Genomic DNA, 18,153 nt, shown 5'->3' with positions numbered 1-18,153 from the left:
AGTCTTTGGTTATTTATTTTTTCTTTTCTTTTTTGTTTTTCCATTTTTTTCCATACAGTTAATATTTTTGTGTTTTACATATATATATATATACATATATACATACAGACGTGTGCATATGTACATACGTATATACATATATATTATATATAGGCTCATATGTTTAAGTCATACATTTAATAATTTGTATATATAGGCGTACACACATACATATATACATATACATACATACATACATATACGTATATATACATATGTACATATATATAAATTTCGAAGCTCTACACGCTCTCCTCACTCTCCACAATCTCTCCGCTCTCCAAGTAACTGCTGTCTGTCTGTGTCGCGTTTTTTACGCGCGGCAAAAAACGCGCACAAAACGCGCTCACGCTCTCTGTCTCTCTCCCTCCTCCGTTCATCTGCCTTGCCCTCAGTAGTCTGGACTCGAGTCGAGCAGCCGCTTCTCTGGCGTCAGATCGCCTTTGCGCAGAATTCTGCTAGCCGCACTGCAGCCATGATCGAATCCTTTGCCATTGGCCTGCAGCGCCGCATTGGGGGAGCCGATGGCGCTGCTGTTGTTGAGGACGCCGCCGGCTAGCGGCACAATGGGCATCATGCTGCTGGTGGAGCCAATGGCCGCGTCGCCGCCGATGTTGCCCTGGCAGCGACAGCCGCGTCCCGCGAACCGGGCGTAGCACTTCTCGCAGAGCTTGATGCAGCCGCGCATGGGCCAGTAGCACCAGAGGCAGGGCAGCACAATGGACAGGGCGCCCAGCCAGCCCCAGCGCTGGGTGCGCTTGTAGGGGCCGCAGGAACAGGGATTATCGACGCAGGGTGTGCCGGTGCCATCGTCGCAGTCCATGTCGTTGTCCCGCGCACAGTGATAGAACAGCGCCTTCGCGCAGCACAGGCACGAGGCATAGTCGATGATCGACTCGGCGCTGCACAGGCACGTCTTGTTGCACACCCATGTCTGGGGCAGCGGACGCGGGCTTTGGCACTGCTCGCAGCGGCACAGGCCGCAGCGTGGACACACAATCGGATTCAGCAGCGACGGATCGCCGCCCATCACTATCGAGGCGCCCAGCTGGCCGCCGCTGCCGGGCAGCATCTGTTGCTGCTGCTGCTGCTGTTGCTGCTGCAGCTGGTGTTGCTGCAACAGCTCCTGCATGTGCTCCTTGCTGCCCGGCTGCTTGGTAATGGGTGGCTGCATCTGTCCAGCCGCCGCTGTTGCGGCGAAGCCTAAGCGCGGTGGTGCAGGCGGTGCAAACTTTGAGGCGGGTGTTGTTTTGGTTTGGCCATTTAACTGATGCGGTTGGTGGTGGTGGTGGTGGTGGTGGTGCGCGGGTATGTGTTGCAAATGCGAATGTAATAAGCCATCGATGCCTGCTGCTGACGACGTCGACGTGGACGTCGCTCCCACTCCCGTTCCCGTTCCCGCTCCCGCTCCCGCCGCCGCCGCCGCCAATCGATTAATGTGATGGGCAGCCGCTGTTGCTGTTGCAGCCGTTGCTGCTGCCGTTGCCGTTGCAGACGCTGACGTTGCATGTTGCTGCTGGTGTCGCTGCGGCAGCAGCAGCAAATGGTGCGTTGTCGTCTGTCCGTTGTCCTGCTGCCCAGCCGGATGCTGGCTGCGTGTTGCATGCTGCAGCGGCGTGTCCACGTACTCATTGGTGAGCCTCTCGGATTCGGGTCGCGGTTGAGCCAGCGTGACGGGCGAGGCGGGCGGCTGACCCGTTGACAACAGAGACACGGGCTCAGCGCTTTGGAAATGACTAAGGAAGTTGTTGTTGTTGTTGTGGTTGTTGTTGCTGCTCGCACTGTGTATGCTGATGTTGTTGTTCGTTAGCAGCGGCGCTGGCGGTCGTCGACGCGTGAAACTGGAACTCGAGCCGGCGCTGCTGTTCGCCGTGGCCGTTGAGGAGGAGGCGTTGCTGCTGTTGCGACTGAGGCTGCTCGGTCGCTGCGGCAGAAATGTCAGATGATGTATCTGATAGTCGTCAAAGTCGGCCGTTGTGGGTATTATAGATATAATGTGGTTGTTGTTGTTGTTGTTGTTGTTATTGTTTATAGTCGATGTTGCTGTTGTTGTTGTGCTAATACTCAGTTGTTGCTGATTGCTGTTGCTGTTGCTGTTGCTGCTGCTGCTGCTGCTGCTACTGTTGTTGCTGTTGCTGCTGATGCTATTGCTGCTGTTGCCACCACCTAGCGCTGTTGGCTCCGGCGCCCTTGGTCGATGCACACGCGGTTGGAGCTTTGGGGGCCGTGGTGGCGCCAAGGGATCGCCGCCATTTCTGCGATCCATGTAGTGTTGCAAAAAACCAAAATTCCAAACACCAGCCTAGCTCTGCTTGGCTGCCTGCCGGTCTCTCAATCGCTATCTACCTTCGTCTACCTCTGCTGCTCAGCTCTCAATAGAGCTTGAGGTAATTGCTGTGACCAAAATCGGCTCGATTTGCCTTCATCCTAGCACGTTCCGTCGCCCGATTGCCTTCTGCAAAACAACAAGCGAAACAAGTGTATTAGTTTAACTGTTTATATATGTATGTATGTGTAAGTATATATTTATATGAAATATCAGCCATTGCCTTCAAATAGCACGTTCTTATTAGCTACCTTATATACATACATACAAGTATAACCTATATACATGTATTTAATAAACTCAACTGAAGGTTCGCTTGGCACGAACCACATTTGTTGTTGTTGCTCTTTATATTTCTCATTGTTTATAATTAATTTCTTGCGCTGCCATAAATATATGTATATAAAAAATTAAAAACATTCGAAAAACAAAAACAACTCGAAGAACAAGCACAACATCGCTTTGGTCAGCTCAAACCCCGCCAGAAAAAGGTCAAAACCATTGGCGTGACTCTTGTGTAAACATAATGCAAAAACTTGCGATACCCTGTAATAAATAAATAAATATCGTAGGGCATGCTGTTGTGCACTTCAATCTTTTTGTGCACTTTAAGAAAGTAAAACAAAATGCACTTATGAGTATCTTATGTTTTACAGGGTATCTTGCTGTAGATCACTCTCAAATATTTTGTTGCTATTGCTTTTTATCGTTTGATCTCATATACAGATTATACCCTGCACATCTGCCCATCAAATTTCCATAAGATATAAGCTAAAAACATTTTACAGGGTATCTCTGTGCGTGGCACTCACATAATTTACATTTCTTATACAACATATATATCTACTTTTAATATATATTTATATTTTAGTACTTTTCTAATTAGAATTCCACAACACACAATCAATATTCCCTTTTTACAGGGTATCTCTTCATTTACTACCTCTCCCAGCTGCCCCGCTAATTGTTTACTTCTGAAGTTTGTTTTAACGTGTTCCCTCCGCTGTCTGGCTCTGGTACTAAACCCTCAGAATTCCCTTGAATTTACGATCTTCTCAGATTGTAGCTCCCCAATTAGGACTTTGGCTAATCTGGAGCGGGTAGCTTTGTTTGCTTTTCTCCCGCTGTATCAAGTTTAATGCCTATTCCTAAGAATTGGCCTAGACTTTTTGTTTAGCTCTGCAATTGAAGTTTCTGATTCAGATTTTTTATTACTCAATTCCATATTTGAGCTTTTTGTGCTCAACGAAATTTGTTTTCTTTTGCTTTTTAGTATTTTAATCACCTTTCATCTCACTCTGTGAACTAAATGATCTTCATTATCTTTTATAGCCACTCCCGCAGTTCGTAAAAATTGAAATAAAATTAATTTAGGCGCCACATTCAATTTTTTTTTTGTTAATTTAACCATATAAAAAATGCTTGAATTTATGAATAACATTATTTTGCAATCGAAATGGGAATTGGGGAATTTGATCAGAGCGAAATTTTGCTATGAACTAAAAAAAATGATCTCAAATTTGTATATACAAATTTTATTCAAATTGAAAAGTGAATTGCTGCGTATAAAAAATGTTTTTTTAGTTTTAGCACTGATGTGTACTAAATGATCTAAAACTGAATTAGATTGGAAGAAAGTTTGGTACAAAATACGCAATTGAAATACTCTTGAATTTACCTAACATATTTGCTTTGAATTTTTTATATACTATATATATAATATATATAGTATATACAAAATTATCCATATATTATATATACAAAATATATTGTATATACATTTATTATTGTTCTATTTACTATTACTATGAACTAAAAAATGTTCTAAAACTTCTAATGCTATTTTGATTCCAAAAGAGCTTCATCTATATAGTTTATTGAATTGCCTAGTGAGTGCTTACTGTAGCAATATATGTATGCCATGTCGAAATGAGTTTGGAAACACTTAAAGCATCTCAGCTGTGTATTATTAATGAATGCGTGGCACGAGTCACAAATAAGTAAATACAGGAAATTAATGAAGCCAACGATGCTAAACATGAAATCTAACTATACCCGAAAATTAATACATATATATATATATACATATATCTATATTTATTCCTGTAGCGAATGGGCAATAAAAAGCTTTGAGAATTAGTATTATTATAAGTGTTTCGCATAGGCAACACGAAATGTGCAGAAACAACCAAATACCAATGGATCTTTATTGATTCAATTTTACATAAGTATAGCACACATATATACGATATATGTATATATATGTACGATGTATGTGGTATACAAATTTGAAGCAAACGCCCACTTATTGACGTCATGTCCGGTACTCAAAAACAATTTTCGAGAATGACCACAATTGAGAAAAACAAAATCGAAATAAACAGCCAACAGATGAGGAATGGTCCAACGCAGAGGGGCCTGTGCGGATGGGGGGCGTGGCAGATCGCTTGCTGATTGCCAATAAGAAAAGCTATAAGAAATACTAGCTAGAGAATGAAAAAAAAAAAAATGAAATACTCGACTTGTGTGTTTGCCAAACGTGATTTGATTTTTCTTTTGATTTTTCGTTTTTTTGTTTTTTTTTCGACTCATTTCTAATTTTTATATTGCAAATTATTTGTTAATTTATGAACATTAAATATGAGTGTATAAATGAATATATTTTTAATAGATATTTGTTTCTTGATCTAATAAAAATTTTTAATTATTATCACAGAGCACAAAAAACGAAAGAAAGAAAGAAACTGCCACGCCCAAATCTCTGAATGCCAAGATTTTCGATTTCATTCTTAAATTAATTGGCACAGCGCAACAATAAAAACAACAAATAAAAAAGAGAGAAAACGAAACAAAAACAAACAATGGAAAATAACAACAAAAATATCATCACGTAATTTAAAAAGATTTTTCTTATTTTTAATTGCGTTCGAATAATTTTTTGTATTGCCTGCATTGTTGTTGCTATTGTTGTATTTTGAATTTTGCCGCCAACAACATATAGCATTAACAAACTTTGACCTTGTGCAAAAGAAAAAGTGCTGCCAATTGTTTTATTTGTATTTATTGTTTGTTAAGTAAATTTTTACATTTACATTTTCATATTTGTTGACACTGTTAAAATTGGCAGCTACTGCTGCTATAATAGCGGACTGTTAAGCTTTCCTTGGCTGTCAAAGCTGTGACTTCTTTAACATAAAGCCGCTGCCGCTGCTCTTTGCTGTTAGCTCTACATTCTAGCTGTACAATTGCAGCTAGACTTACTGGCGTTCCACTGTTAAATGACTAAATCGTGCTAACGCTCGCTGTTAAGTTTAGCCATTAAGCTTTCTGCTGCTATCGCTGTAGTTATTGGTTCTGTTAAATCTGCTGCAACTGTTATACCTGCAGCTGCTATTGAAATCAAATTATTTAGTTATTTTTAAACCTGCTGCTATTATTGTTAAAGGATCTGCTTTATTCGAATTCGAAATTAGCATTTGGAATTTGAAACACTTTTATTAATAAGTGAACTTGTCGTTGCAAACGCCACAGAACAAGTCACAAAACGCTGTCGCTGCTAGCGTCGCGACGCAGTCTGAGTTAGCGTCAGCGTCTACGTCAGCGCTGTTGTCTTTCATTCAAACGTTTCGATGGGTTTTTTTCTTTCTCTTGCTCTCTTGCTTTTGTCATTGTCTTTTTGTTTTGTTTGCTGCCTGTTGCAATTCAAATAGAATTATTTAACTCAAGCAAAAATCAAATGCAAACTGGTTTTAATTTTATATAATTTTATATTTTTTTATACTTTTTTTGTTTGCAGTTTTGTTGCGGTTGAAGTCGGACTACATTTGAGGGCCGTGCACCGTGGGCGGTGCTGACATTGGAGCTGCTGGGGCGGCTGCCACGCCCCACTGTCATTTAATATGCAATTAACAAATATCAGCATGACCCAATTATCATAAAAATACAAATAAAAACAAAAGCAGCAAAGAAAATGGAAAAGAACACGAAAAAGCTCGATAAAAGCCAATTTTATGAACTACTCATAAACGATATAGCGCGTAATTAATGGACATATTTAGCCAACATCAAATGTGGCCATAAAACGAGCAGAAAACACTGGATAAATAAACAGTAGACATACATACATACACATATACATGAATTTACATACATACATATGTATATAGTATCTACATGTATCTGAACAGTGCAAGAGCTTGACTTGCCGTACGAGACGCTACAATCTGTATTTTATATGCTTTGCGTTTATTACATTTTACGATTAATAATAATCTGTAAAAATTATAGTACAGTGAACACACCCTAAGTTGATCCGCACAAATTGAGGCACTTTTATGGTTAATATGTGATTCTAGATATGGCCAAACATAAATCTGATATGATTCTCAATCTGCGATTGATTAGTTCCAGCAGCCGAGTGTTCACTGTACGAGTTCAACACGTGGTGCTGGGCATTTAAATGCCTCTGCTATTTTATGAATTTGCTCAAAATTGCTGAGCTGCAAAAATTGATTTAAAACAACTTTCTGAAGCAGTCAGCAATGAGGCAAATATAATCATATGAATATATATGTGTATGTATATATACATATAAATATACATGTATGTATATAATTAAAATAAAAATTGGAAATGAAATTGGCGCGTGTGCTCTTATCTTTTATGTTTATAATATTAAGGGAAATTTAGAATAGAGATACAAATGCAGCTACAGATACAGATGGAGTAGTAGCTGGGTATGCAGATACGATTGCAGATGCAGATACAGATACATATAAATATAGATTTACAGATAAAGCTATATTGCAGATACAAGTAATAAATTTAGATACAGATACATATGGAATTATAATTATAGATACAAAAGTAAGTATTGACATAGATACAGATACAAAAGTATCTGCAAATTTTAATTTAAATTCAGATGCAAATGCAGATGGAGATACAGATACAAATGTGACCACAGATATATGTAGATACGGATACAGAAAAAGATACAGCTAGAGATACATATAGAGCTGCAGCCACAAATGGAGCTACAGCTGCGACAGATGAGAAACGTAGACAGGAAACGCTAATGACTGCCGGCAAAGAGCTGCCTCAGCCTCGTGGCAGTAAATCGGTAACGGAAAAGACTCGCCAGAATGAAGGGAAAACTAAGGAAGGGCAGAGGGAAATCAATCGGCTTCCAGCCGCAGGCGCAGCAGCAGCAGCGGCAGAGGCAGAGGCAGAGGCAGAGGCAGCAGCACAGATCATTAAACTATTTAAATGCTGCAGCGAGGGGCAGCGACAAAGAGACAGAGAAACGGCTCAAGCCAGCGACTAAAAGAAGTGAAACACTAAAAGGCAAAGGCAAGTAGTCTAAAAGGCCATATGTTGCTGGATGCTGCAGCATTAACAGCAGCAACAACAACAACAACAACAAAACAACAGCAACAACATTAGCAGCAAAGGGCAGCTAATAGTTTTCAAAGCAAATGAGCAGCACATGTGGCACACAGATACAGATACACAGATACAAATACACTTGCAAACAGAAGAATATATATATAAACATATGTATATATATGTTGTGTGTATTGGGTCTATGCTCTTGATAATGATGCTGATGATTATGTTGGCTGCTTTTTTCTTGTTTTTTTTTTTTACATTTTTCTTTACTTTTATAGTAATCATTGAAGCTAACTGACTGAAGCTAAGAGCAAGAGAGGGAGAGAGACAGGGCGATCCATGGAGGGAATCAGTAAACGCAAGGTAGAACTGAGGATGAACGAACACACAGCATAAAGATCAAATCACCAACAAATGAGCCAACAACAACAAAAGCGACAGCAACAACAACAACAGCTTAGGTAAAATGTTGACTGGCTGACACGACTTACATATACCCTATGGAGAGAATTAGAAACGGCTTTCAAAGGCAGCTAGGCATACGGTATGTATAATAGTTATAGTGCCTGAATATATAAGAGATATTTAACAGCGATGTGTATATAGAAGAGGAATATGAGCAATGCAACAACTATATAACAGAGCTCCATGGGATGTATTACTTAGGTTAAGGAAATATCAAAGACAAGTATATATGAAGCATATGATATGATATGATGATATAATGATATGAAGCATATGATATTTGATATATGATATATTTATCATGTATAACATATATAAATCAGATAAACCGGATATGTATTACAGGTACATAAATTTTATATATGTAACAGAAATATATGATAATAAAGTACAACTTAATCTATGATATATAACAGCTAAGATATATGAGTATACATTAGATATTTATATAGAGAATATACAAAAAATATCAAATATAAATCTATTTGATGTATAACAGCTATTTAACAGATGTATAAATGTTTCTAGCAGGCGCCTGTGGCTTGCATAGCAACTTAGCAGTTAAATAAATAAGCTAAAATAGCTACATCTAGCTTTAAAATTGAGGCATATGCCATTCAGCTAAGCGAGGCTTAAAATATATTATCAAGAGCTAATGCAACTACAGTAAAGTATATAGAATACAAAATTATGCTATAATATATCAGCTACAAACTGTCGAACGCATATACTCCCTTTAGATAATGCGTTAACAGGGCATCAAAACTAGAAACGTTTCGACGGTTAGTTTTCTTGTTGTTGTTGCTGTTGTTGCTGCTGTTGCTGGCTGTTGGCCGCTGGCTGTATGAGTAAGAAAGAAGCCCATAAACTACAGATGATCGACCTCAAGATTTTCCAGCACTGATTGTCGCTGAAGCGTAGGCTCTAACAATTTTCCAACGCAGCTGTATCTATAGCGAGAGCCTGTGTATGTGTGTGTGTGTGTGTTTATGTATCTGAGCTGCGTCAGCTGGTGCAGCGTAGGTAGTTTTCAGGTAGAATCTATCTCTATCTCTCTATGGGTGTGTGTGTGTGTGTGTTGTTATAATGACTAAAGTGAGTTACAGTTAAGTGGCAGCCAAAAAGGAAGCTGCAACATTTGTTGTTGTTGCTGCTGCTGTTGTTGTAGCAGTGCGTAAGTGCTGTTTCATTGTTGTTGCTGCACACCTTTTGACTGACTGGCAACAACAACAACAACAACAACAGTGAACCAACAATCCGCTGCCCTTGCCTTATAAATAGATATCTTCAACAGATGTTTTACACACAACACAAAAAAAAATGTTCATTGAAAATTCTTGCAGACCAACAAAAAAAGGGGAAATTTCTTATGGTATATATGGGTAGAGCCATATGTTATAAGGACTTGCTCTTAGATATGTGGAAATGCAAGAATGTATATATGTGTGTGTGTTGTGTGTGTGTAGGTTGTTGGCCATAAGTTAGCTGAGACTTTCAAGATATGTTGGAATGTGTAGAAATTCTTTTTCTTGTTATTCATTGATTGCGTTAGCTGATGATAGAATGAGAATAGTATCGATAGATAAGCAAGCCAAATGAAGTAGGATTATCAGCGATAGCAGCTCTTGGGAGATCATTTAATTGAAGGCTGCTAGTCTGGCTTAAGCTGAGCTTGAAATTTCTATATATATATATATATATATATTTCAATATACCCTATCTTAAGCCCAGCTCCATAAATACTTAAAAACCTGCCCACGCACTTCCTGTCTTGGCCATCGATTTGGTATCTATAAATATCGGAGACTTCCTTATGCTATCGCCTTGTATAGCATTATAGCACATATTCATTTCTCTGTTTTTAACAATAAATCGATTTCATTTCATATACACATTGTTTTCACCAACCGTACATACATACATATGTATGTACGTGCTGTACAGCTGTAGGCTCATTAATATTGCCAGCCCTACGCATTAATTCAATATTATTTTATACTACAGCTCGTTTGCAGCTACTTTATCTACAGCAACGCCCACCGATTGCCCCGAAACGAACAAAAATGAAATAAAAAGGGCAGAGCACTAATAGAGCCATACAGCAGAGGCCTACACACACACATACATACATGCATATATGTACATGTGGAGATATGCTTGTTTGTATGTATATATTTTTGCTATATTCAATTTTTCGTGTGCTATTCAAAAATTCCGGTCACATCCTTACACGCGCAAACGCCCACACAGCACGACGCTGACGGCGACGCCAGCAGCGCAGCGACGCAGACGACGCTGACTGCGCAGGCGACAGCTGCTTGCCTACATACATATACAGATAGCTATGTATGCATGTATATATATATATACATATAGCTAACAACGTGTTAAGCACATAGACACACGCACACACACACACACACACAACTTTGCCAAAAAAAAAAGAACGACATTCATGACATGCTGTTGATGACGTCAATGACACACACACACACACACACCGATACACACACACACAGGCAAAGGCTGCAAGGAACGCCAGCACGTCTGTCGTCTGCGTTTACCTATATACAACACTTATAGAGCAGGCGAATGCTACCAAAAAAGCAACAACAACAACGGCGACAAATGAGAGCCAAAACAACAGCAACAACAACAACAAATGCCTTTCTTTTGCGCCCAAAAAAGAAAAGAAGAGTGAGAGAGAGCGCTCGCGAGGCAAACCACCCCAAAATCAACCTGACCCGCCTTAACTTGCCCTCAAGTACACACACACATATACACACATACACACACACACACTTGCAGCCCATTCACACACACAGGCAGACACAAACAGCTGAGCGAGCAAAAGTTTAGCAAAGCATAGAAACAGGCGCGTGATTTGAGGGCACGCACACGCACACGCACACACACACGCACACACACACGCACACACAGACAATCAGAAAAGTAAGTGAGAGAGAGTGGGAGACTGAAAGACGCAGAGGTGGAGAGCCAAGGCGTTGCTGCTGGTAGTGTGAGCGAGACAGCCAACACTTGACTGTCTGCGCTTAGCTATTTTTAGCCACAATTTGGCCAACACAAAAATAAAAGCATCACTCTGCGAGTGTGAGTGTGTGTGTGTCTGTATCCGTATAGCTGGCAGATACAAAAAGAGGTGAGTGACGCCTAAAGTGTCTGTCTTTGAGATACTTTTGCCCAGGATAACAAAAAGCAAACAGAGCTGTACAAGAAGCTGCAGCAGTGGTAACAATAGTCGCGTGGGCTCGTCTCAAGCAAGCCAACAAAAGCAGCAGCAGCAGCAGGAGTAGCAGCAGCAGGAGCAGCAGCAGCAGCAGCAGCAGCAGGAGCAGCAGGAACAGCAGGAGTATCAGGACTCGTAGCTGGTCACCTACGCAGCCGCGTTTGTTGCCTGGCGACGAACTCCCACTGGAGCTTAGCTGTATCCATTCAAAAGTATGGGCCAGCAGCGAGTGGGAGGGGCTGGGGCAGTTGCCGCTTCTCACCTACAGGTGGCAGAGATTGCGCTCAGCCATTGTGTCTTATAACAGTTAGCTCAATGGCAGCCACGTCTGACAGTTTGGGCGTCATCTTTGACCGTATTTATAAATTGTGTTTCTTTTCTCATTTTCTCTCGCTCTCGCTCTCGCTCACTCTTTCTCTATTATTTCATTGACGACATTCGCGCTGCTGATACGCGTCTGTGTGTGTGTGTGTGTATCTCGTCTATATGTATCTGTATCTGTATCTATAAGCATCTCGAGTGCGCGTTTAATGAGCATTTTGTATGCGTTTCTCGACGTTCGCCATTTGGGTGGCCCCTCGGGTGGCTAGAGGCACCATGAAAAGAACTCAAACTGGGAGCCGCTTAAGCTTTGGGGCATGCAAAAACTAACAAACGAAAGCGAATCTAATGGGCCACAAACCGAGGCCAAGGAATAGCGGAAAACAGCGAACCAGAATCTGGCATGGTTGGAGCGATTCATTACTCGGCAAATTGTTAAGCACTATAAACTATATAAATTATGACTTTTTAGCCCGATGCCCGAGCATTTGCCATGAATTTCAATTCAACTATTTTCAAAATTTTATTGAATTAGATATTAGAAAAGTTCGCTTTGTGATTGAGTTGTTGAGAAACAACAACAACAAACATATACATTGTTGATTATAAATGTGTGATAAGATCTGAATTTAGTTCTTAGAAGGAATATATATCCCAAATGTAACTTTTTGACTATAGATGATATGAGGATACTTTGTGACTTAGAAAGCAAAAGGTCTCTTCATATATTTTATTGTTTATATCTCATTTTCTATAGATACAAATATATATTTTAAATTGTTACCTTTGTCTTTGCAATAATTAATATTTAGATTTTTTTTTAATAAAATTTGATTTAAATTCTTTAACCACTTTTCATGAATACATTTTCATAAATATGTAAATACATCCAAGAGAACTCTTAGTAAAATATATATGTATATATTATAGTTTTCTTTTATTAGTCAAATAAAAAGTATAAATATGATTTCGACAACTTCTTGTGAAGTTGCATATGTATTATATATGTAAATACTGAAGCGGTTAATGATGTGTAATCTATGTCTATCAGATATGCCTTTCGATATAAAAGCAGAGCTTGGAAATGCAATTCATGCATCCATCTATTGCATATGAAATATATGAAAAACATTCTCCAAAGTCAAGATACACTCCTAACATAACTGCATAAGATATACATATATTCATATATTTATCTAACTGTCTCTCAAACTAATACATATAAAATTCATAAATAAATGAAATTTTTATGCTAAAAACATATTTAGTTTTTATGTAAACATAAAAAATGAGCAACATAAATAAAACAAAGCGAATCTGCATAAATTCTACAAATGTTCATATTAGGTTTGCCTTTTCTAGCAAGTGTGCCCATTAATATCGACATCATCATCATTATTATCATCACCATCATTATCAGCAGCAGCAGTTGCAGTAGCATCAGCATTCGTTGCACTGCCCTACACATACTCATACTCTTGTTGTTGCTGTTGTTGTTGTTGCTGTTGATGGTTTATTTTTAAAATTTATAATTTTCAAAAATAACAATTTTTGTGCGACGACAAAAATAATTAAAATCACATGTTTCGCTTGCGGCATAAAATGTTTTTCAGACTGCTTTGCTTTTCCTTTCTCATATATGTATTTATTATTTGTTGTATTTGTTTTTGTTGTTTTGTTTTTGTATTTTTTTTTCATTCCCATTCTTTTTTCGTTTTTCGTTTTTCTTTATTTCTCATTTGGGTTCCTTCTCTGGCTTTTCACTTGGCGTTTCGCTTTGCTGGCAGCGCAAAAAGCCGCAGAATTCAAAGCAAAGCAAAGCAAAGCAAAGTATTCGACCGTCTACCTACAAATTGATATACATACATACACATAAACATAAACATATATATATATATATATATGAATATGAATATATATAAATATATGTGTATACGTCATGTGTAGTGCATGCTCTGCATGCATTTCATATATCTAAATTTATATGCATTCAAAACTTTCAATGGACTCTGGCTGGGCTTTCATTATAATAATATTTGTTATGGGCAGAGCGAAGGAGTTGCTGTTGCTAAATAGGATGAACAGTCTCATATATTTATATGGTATCAGAAGTAAGAATGATCTTATGCAGTATTTGAATAAAATATGCAAGCATTTAAAATAATCACTTCTCTTGTTGACAACTCTGCCAATCTATCCCAAAGATTCATTTAAGAACTCTGCACAGACTTCTAAGAGAGACTTTATTTCTCCTTGAATAAAGTTCAATTTGCACAACAGATCAAGACTAAATGCTGAAATTCTATATGTTTAAATATGCTCTATCTACTAGAAACTGAAATCCTTTAAGATTCAAATAGGTGTTTACTTATGCTTTATCAATTAATTTGGCTCAAAGAGTTTTTCTTGTTCATGAAGTGAAAAGAGTATATAGTATGTATATATATATAGTATAGTATATATAGTATATATAGGCATCAAAGTCAATTCCATACACTTGTATATGCATAATCCTTACTCAAGTGAAGCTTCAGAAAGAGAATAATATAAAGGCTTTGCGTATCTATAAGTTATATATGAGTATAGGAAAGACAACTCAAAGCAAATTGGGAAATCTCCAAATTAGTTTTAACTACTAAACTAACTAAATACTGAATACGATGCTATATCGGCTGGTGCACGTTGATTTTTGTTTACAAAGTCCTTCAGCATATGTAATAAATGTAATATAAATTATAAATATACTATCGTTAATTTTTTTTTAATACATCTATGATTCCTAGTAATGTACAATAGAATTTTTGTTTTTTTGCTTTGCTGCATTTGCGTCTGTGCTTCGCTTTTCACATTAACAATTTTCTCGTTTTTCATTTTTTTTTTTTTTTTTTTTTTTTTTTGTTGCGCCATGTTCAAATTTTCTTGACTGCGTCATCGACGACATTGTGAATGTGTTTTTGTTTTTGGCTAATACATTGAAAATACCTGCTGCTGATGCTGCTGCTGCTGCTGCTTCTTCTTCTTCTTCTACTTGTTTGTTATTTATTTGCTTAATCAAATTTAAGCATATAATTTATTTATTTATATACGCGAATAGCGCGTTTGCCTTTTGGCCACGTTCATGAATGAATTGCTGCTAATATACATACATACATATATTTTTGGCTATGACATAAATAGCCAACTATGAGCGAGTGTGTGTGTGTGTGTTTGTGTTTAGCATTAATTTAACTTAAATTTAATGCCAAGTGCGAAGAGTTTGATAAAAAAAGGTGAACAAAATATCGAAGATTATTTGCAATTCATGCTTCCATTGAAAAAGAGACCCTAAACGTGCCACGCCCACATTGAATTAATTTTTGTCGAGAGGCGACAGTTGCTATCAGTTGGAAAACAGAAGAAAAAAAAACCCAAAAATAAATAAAAACAAAAACTTTATCACCTCCAAATCAAGATTCGACTTCGTCTCCAAAAGACAACAACAACAACAAAAAGTGCAGTCACGAGCCAAAAACCACACACCGAAAAATACGCTCGACAAGTAAACGGTATGTGGAACACAGAGACCATCGATCAAAATATAAACAACAACAACAAATTGTTAACATGCCCACAACGAACTTTATCGGGCTGAAAAAAAAAATAAGTTTTGTACGCCTCTTTATTTATTTTTGGACTCTCGACTTATGCACGATAGAGACGTATTTTTTTTCCCAAATACCCCTTAAGCAGTGTTTGTAAAGCGGGCATATGGGTGTTGTATTACAGCAGTGGACGGAGACTGGCAGAAACTGTTAAGGATATTGACAGTTGAAGAGGTTTGAGAAGCTCGTTCAGCCTAATGAGAGGCCTAAAGGAATGACTGGAGGAACGAACTTAAACTATAATGTAGCTATAACCTATGCAATTACTATCGCCAATCATATATGTATTATTATATATAGTATGTAAGGCACGCCTGGCACAGAGTATACTCGCAGCCTTATATATCCCACTAAAGAGCTATTTACTGGCTTTTCGAAAGTGCTCGTTGGTTCCACAAGTTCTTAGCGCACTCCAGTGGGGCATGATAGCTGGCTGATATTTGAGGCGTTTGTCAGTGAAAAATAGAAAGTAAAAGCTTATCGAATGCTTATCGAGCGGATGCCACAAGCGGGCAAGAAGTCGAAAAAGAAGAAGAAGCAAAAGAGGTAAATGACGAAATTGAACTATAAATAGAACACTTATATACAGTTGAGTAAATATATATATATACATACATATATTTTTGGCCAAGCACGTGATTTCCCTTTGATTAGCAACAACTTGGTTAGAGAGAGTGAGAGGGAAAGAGAGAGTGCGAGTTGTTGACAGTCGATTATTCGATTATCGTTGATCGATTGCTCAGGTGTTTGTTTTTTTCAATGAGTGAACAAAAATAATATTGATTAAACAACTGGCAGATTTAGTGAATGGGCAGCTATAAAATAATCAGCTTATCAAACCAGGCAACAATGAAGCAAAGCCAGCACATCCGATTTCAAATGAAAACATATATGCTATATGAATTTATATATGAGTGAGTGTGTGTGTGTGTGTGTGTATAGAAATAGTTCTATTAAGTGGAACTATTTGTACAAACTGTTTTTCGCTTGGCTCTCGTATTAACATGAATTCCTAATCTTTATTATATATGCCCCGCGCATTATCTGTCTGGCGGATCGGTAAATAGAAACGCGACGCGACGCGCCGCGTCGAGACAAACAAAACAACTGCAAAGTCAGTTAAACATTTCTATATGAAATACCCTAGTTATACAGAGGTTTTCAAAGGGTATATGGCATACAGAGGTATAAAATTATTTGATTATTTTTAATTTGAAGGAAGAAGCAAAATTATTTATGAAAAGTCCCATAAAATGTGACTAAACAGTATTATTTATGGCAAATCTCTCCCATAAATAATCCACTATATGCACAGATCAAGCGCAAAATATATACATACATATGTATATATATGATTTATTATGGCAACAAATTTTCTTCAGATTTCCGGCAAATTGAAATCTCTACAAATATGTAAGTAAACAATTTCCTGCAACAATTTCTAAACACATTTCACATTCTTCCTGTTGTTGTTTACTATACGAAATACTATGCTATATACTACATACATACATGTATGTATATATTCATTTATAGACATAAATTAACATTTGCATTTGTCACGAATCGCTTGCGGCAATTGGTAATTGTGCATTTCCTGATATCTGAGATGAAGGTTAAACAATTCAAAAACAGAAGCAGAAGCAGAAACAGAAACAGAAGAGAGAAATATTTCCCAACTCAACTTACATTGATTTTCAAAAGCAATCCGTTTAAATCCAATATATTGAAATGTTGTAATATATTTATATACGTATATATATATAATATATATAAGAGATATATCCAATTAATGCTGTGCTCGTAGACTCGTATAATCCAAAGTTTCGCTCGCTTCGATTTGGCCTTTATTTCAACTACACGCGATCGCGTTCATACATACAAATATACAGATGTATGTATGTATGTATTTGTGTGTGTGTGTTTGGTTGGGTGTGTGTGTGTGTGTATTTCTATATACAAATAGACGAGCGTAGACTTGCTTGCGTTATTTATTTAGCATTTTTGTACATATTAAAAAATATATTTTTTATTCGCTTTGTTTGGTTTTTTTTCGCATTTCATTCACAAAAGTAAATTTAATTAACACAAAACGCAACGTTGACAGCGACGTTGACGGCGACGACGGCAGCGACAGCGACGCTGGCAGCACAGGCGACTGTTACAGGTTTGCGTGCCAAAAATATAATAATAATAATAATAATAATAAATGAACGTTTGCGACGGCAGCAGCGACCACGACGAAGTCGAAGGCGACGGCGACGGCGAAGACGGCGACGTTTACGTTGACGTTGACGTTGACAGCGACTGCGGCTCACACACACACATGTACACTGGCACGCACACACACATGCTCACACGCACGCACACTTAGACGGGGGCCACGTCGACGACTGCAGCTGTGTGAGTGTCGCTTTTGTATCTGTGTAACTGTGTGCGCTACGACAAACACACTACAGTAAAAAAATATTTTTATGCAATTTTATATAGACAAATTTCGTGTGTCGTTGTTGTTGTTGCTGTTGATGTTGCTGCTGCTGTTGTTGTTGTTGTTGGTGCTGTTGTTGTTGTAATTGTTGTTGCTGCTGCTGCTGCTTTGGCTGTTGTTTTATTTTTCGCTTAACACGTTTTGTATTTGAATTGAATTTTTGTTGTGTTTTTTTCGCTAGATATTTTTGCCGTGCTCGTTGTTGTTGTTGTTGGACTTTTAAATAGACGTCGAT

The 18,153-nt window shown here is 38.1% G+C and overlaps 1 protein-coding gene across 1 annotated transcript; it reads right to left on the bottom strand.

Annotated features, from left to right (window-relative positions):
• Positions 1–200: 200 nt before the first annotated feature.
• On the bottom strand, positions 201–17,680 carry LOC6581735 (protein sprouty). The gene is given in 4 exon segments (XM_032730830.2): positions 201–1,315; positions 1,318–1,545; positions 1,547–2,494; positions 17,120–17,680. Coding segments are annotated over 3 exon segments (1,872 nt in total). The 5' UTR covers positions 2,306–2,494; positions 17,120–17,680; the 3' UTR covers positions 201–430.
• Positions 17,681–18,153: the final 473 nt, after the last annotated feature.

The sequence above is a fragment of the Drosophila mojavensis genome, unplaced genomic scaffold, assembly GCF_018153725.1.
Source record: "Drosophila mojavensis isolate 15081-1352.22 unplaced genomic scaffold, ASM1815372v1 contig_74, whole genome shotgun sequence".
Lineage (NCBI taxonomy): Eukaryota > Metazoa > Arthropoda > Insecta > Diptera > Drosophilidae > Drosophila > Drosophila mojavensis.
The sequence above is the reverse complement of the archived record's forward strand: the minus strand, read 5'-3'. Positions and strand labels throughout refer to the sequence as shown.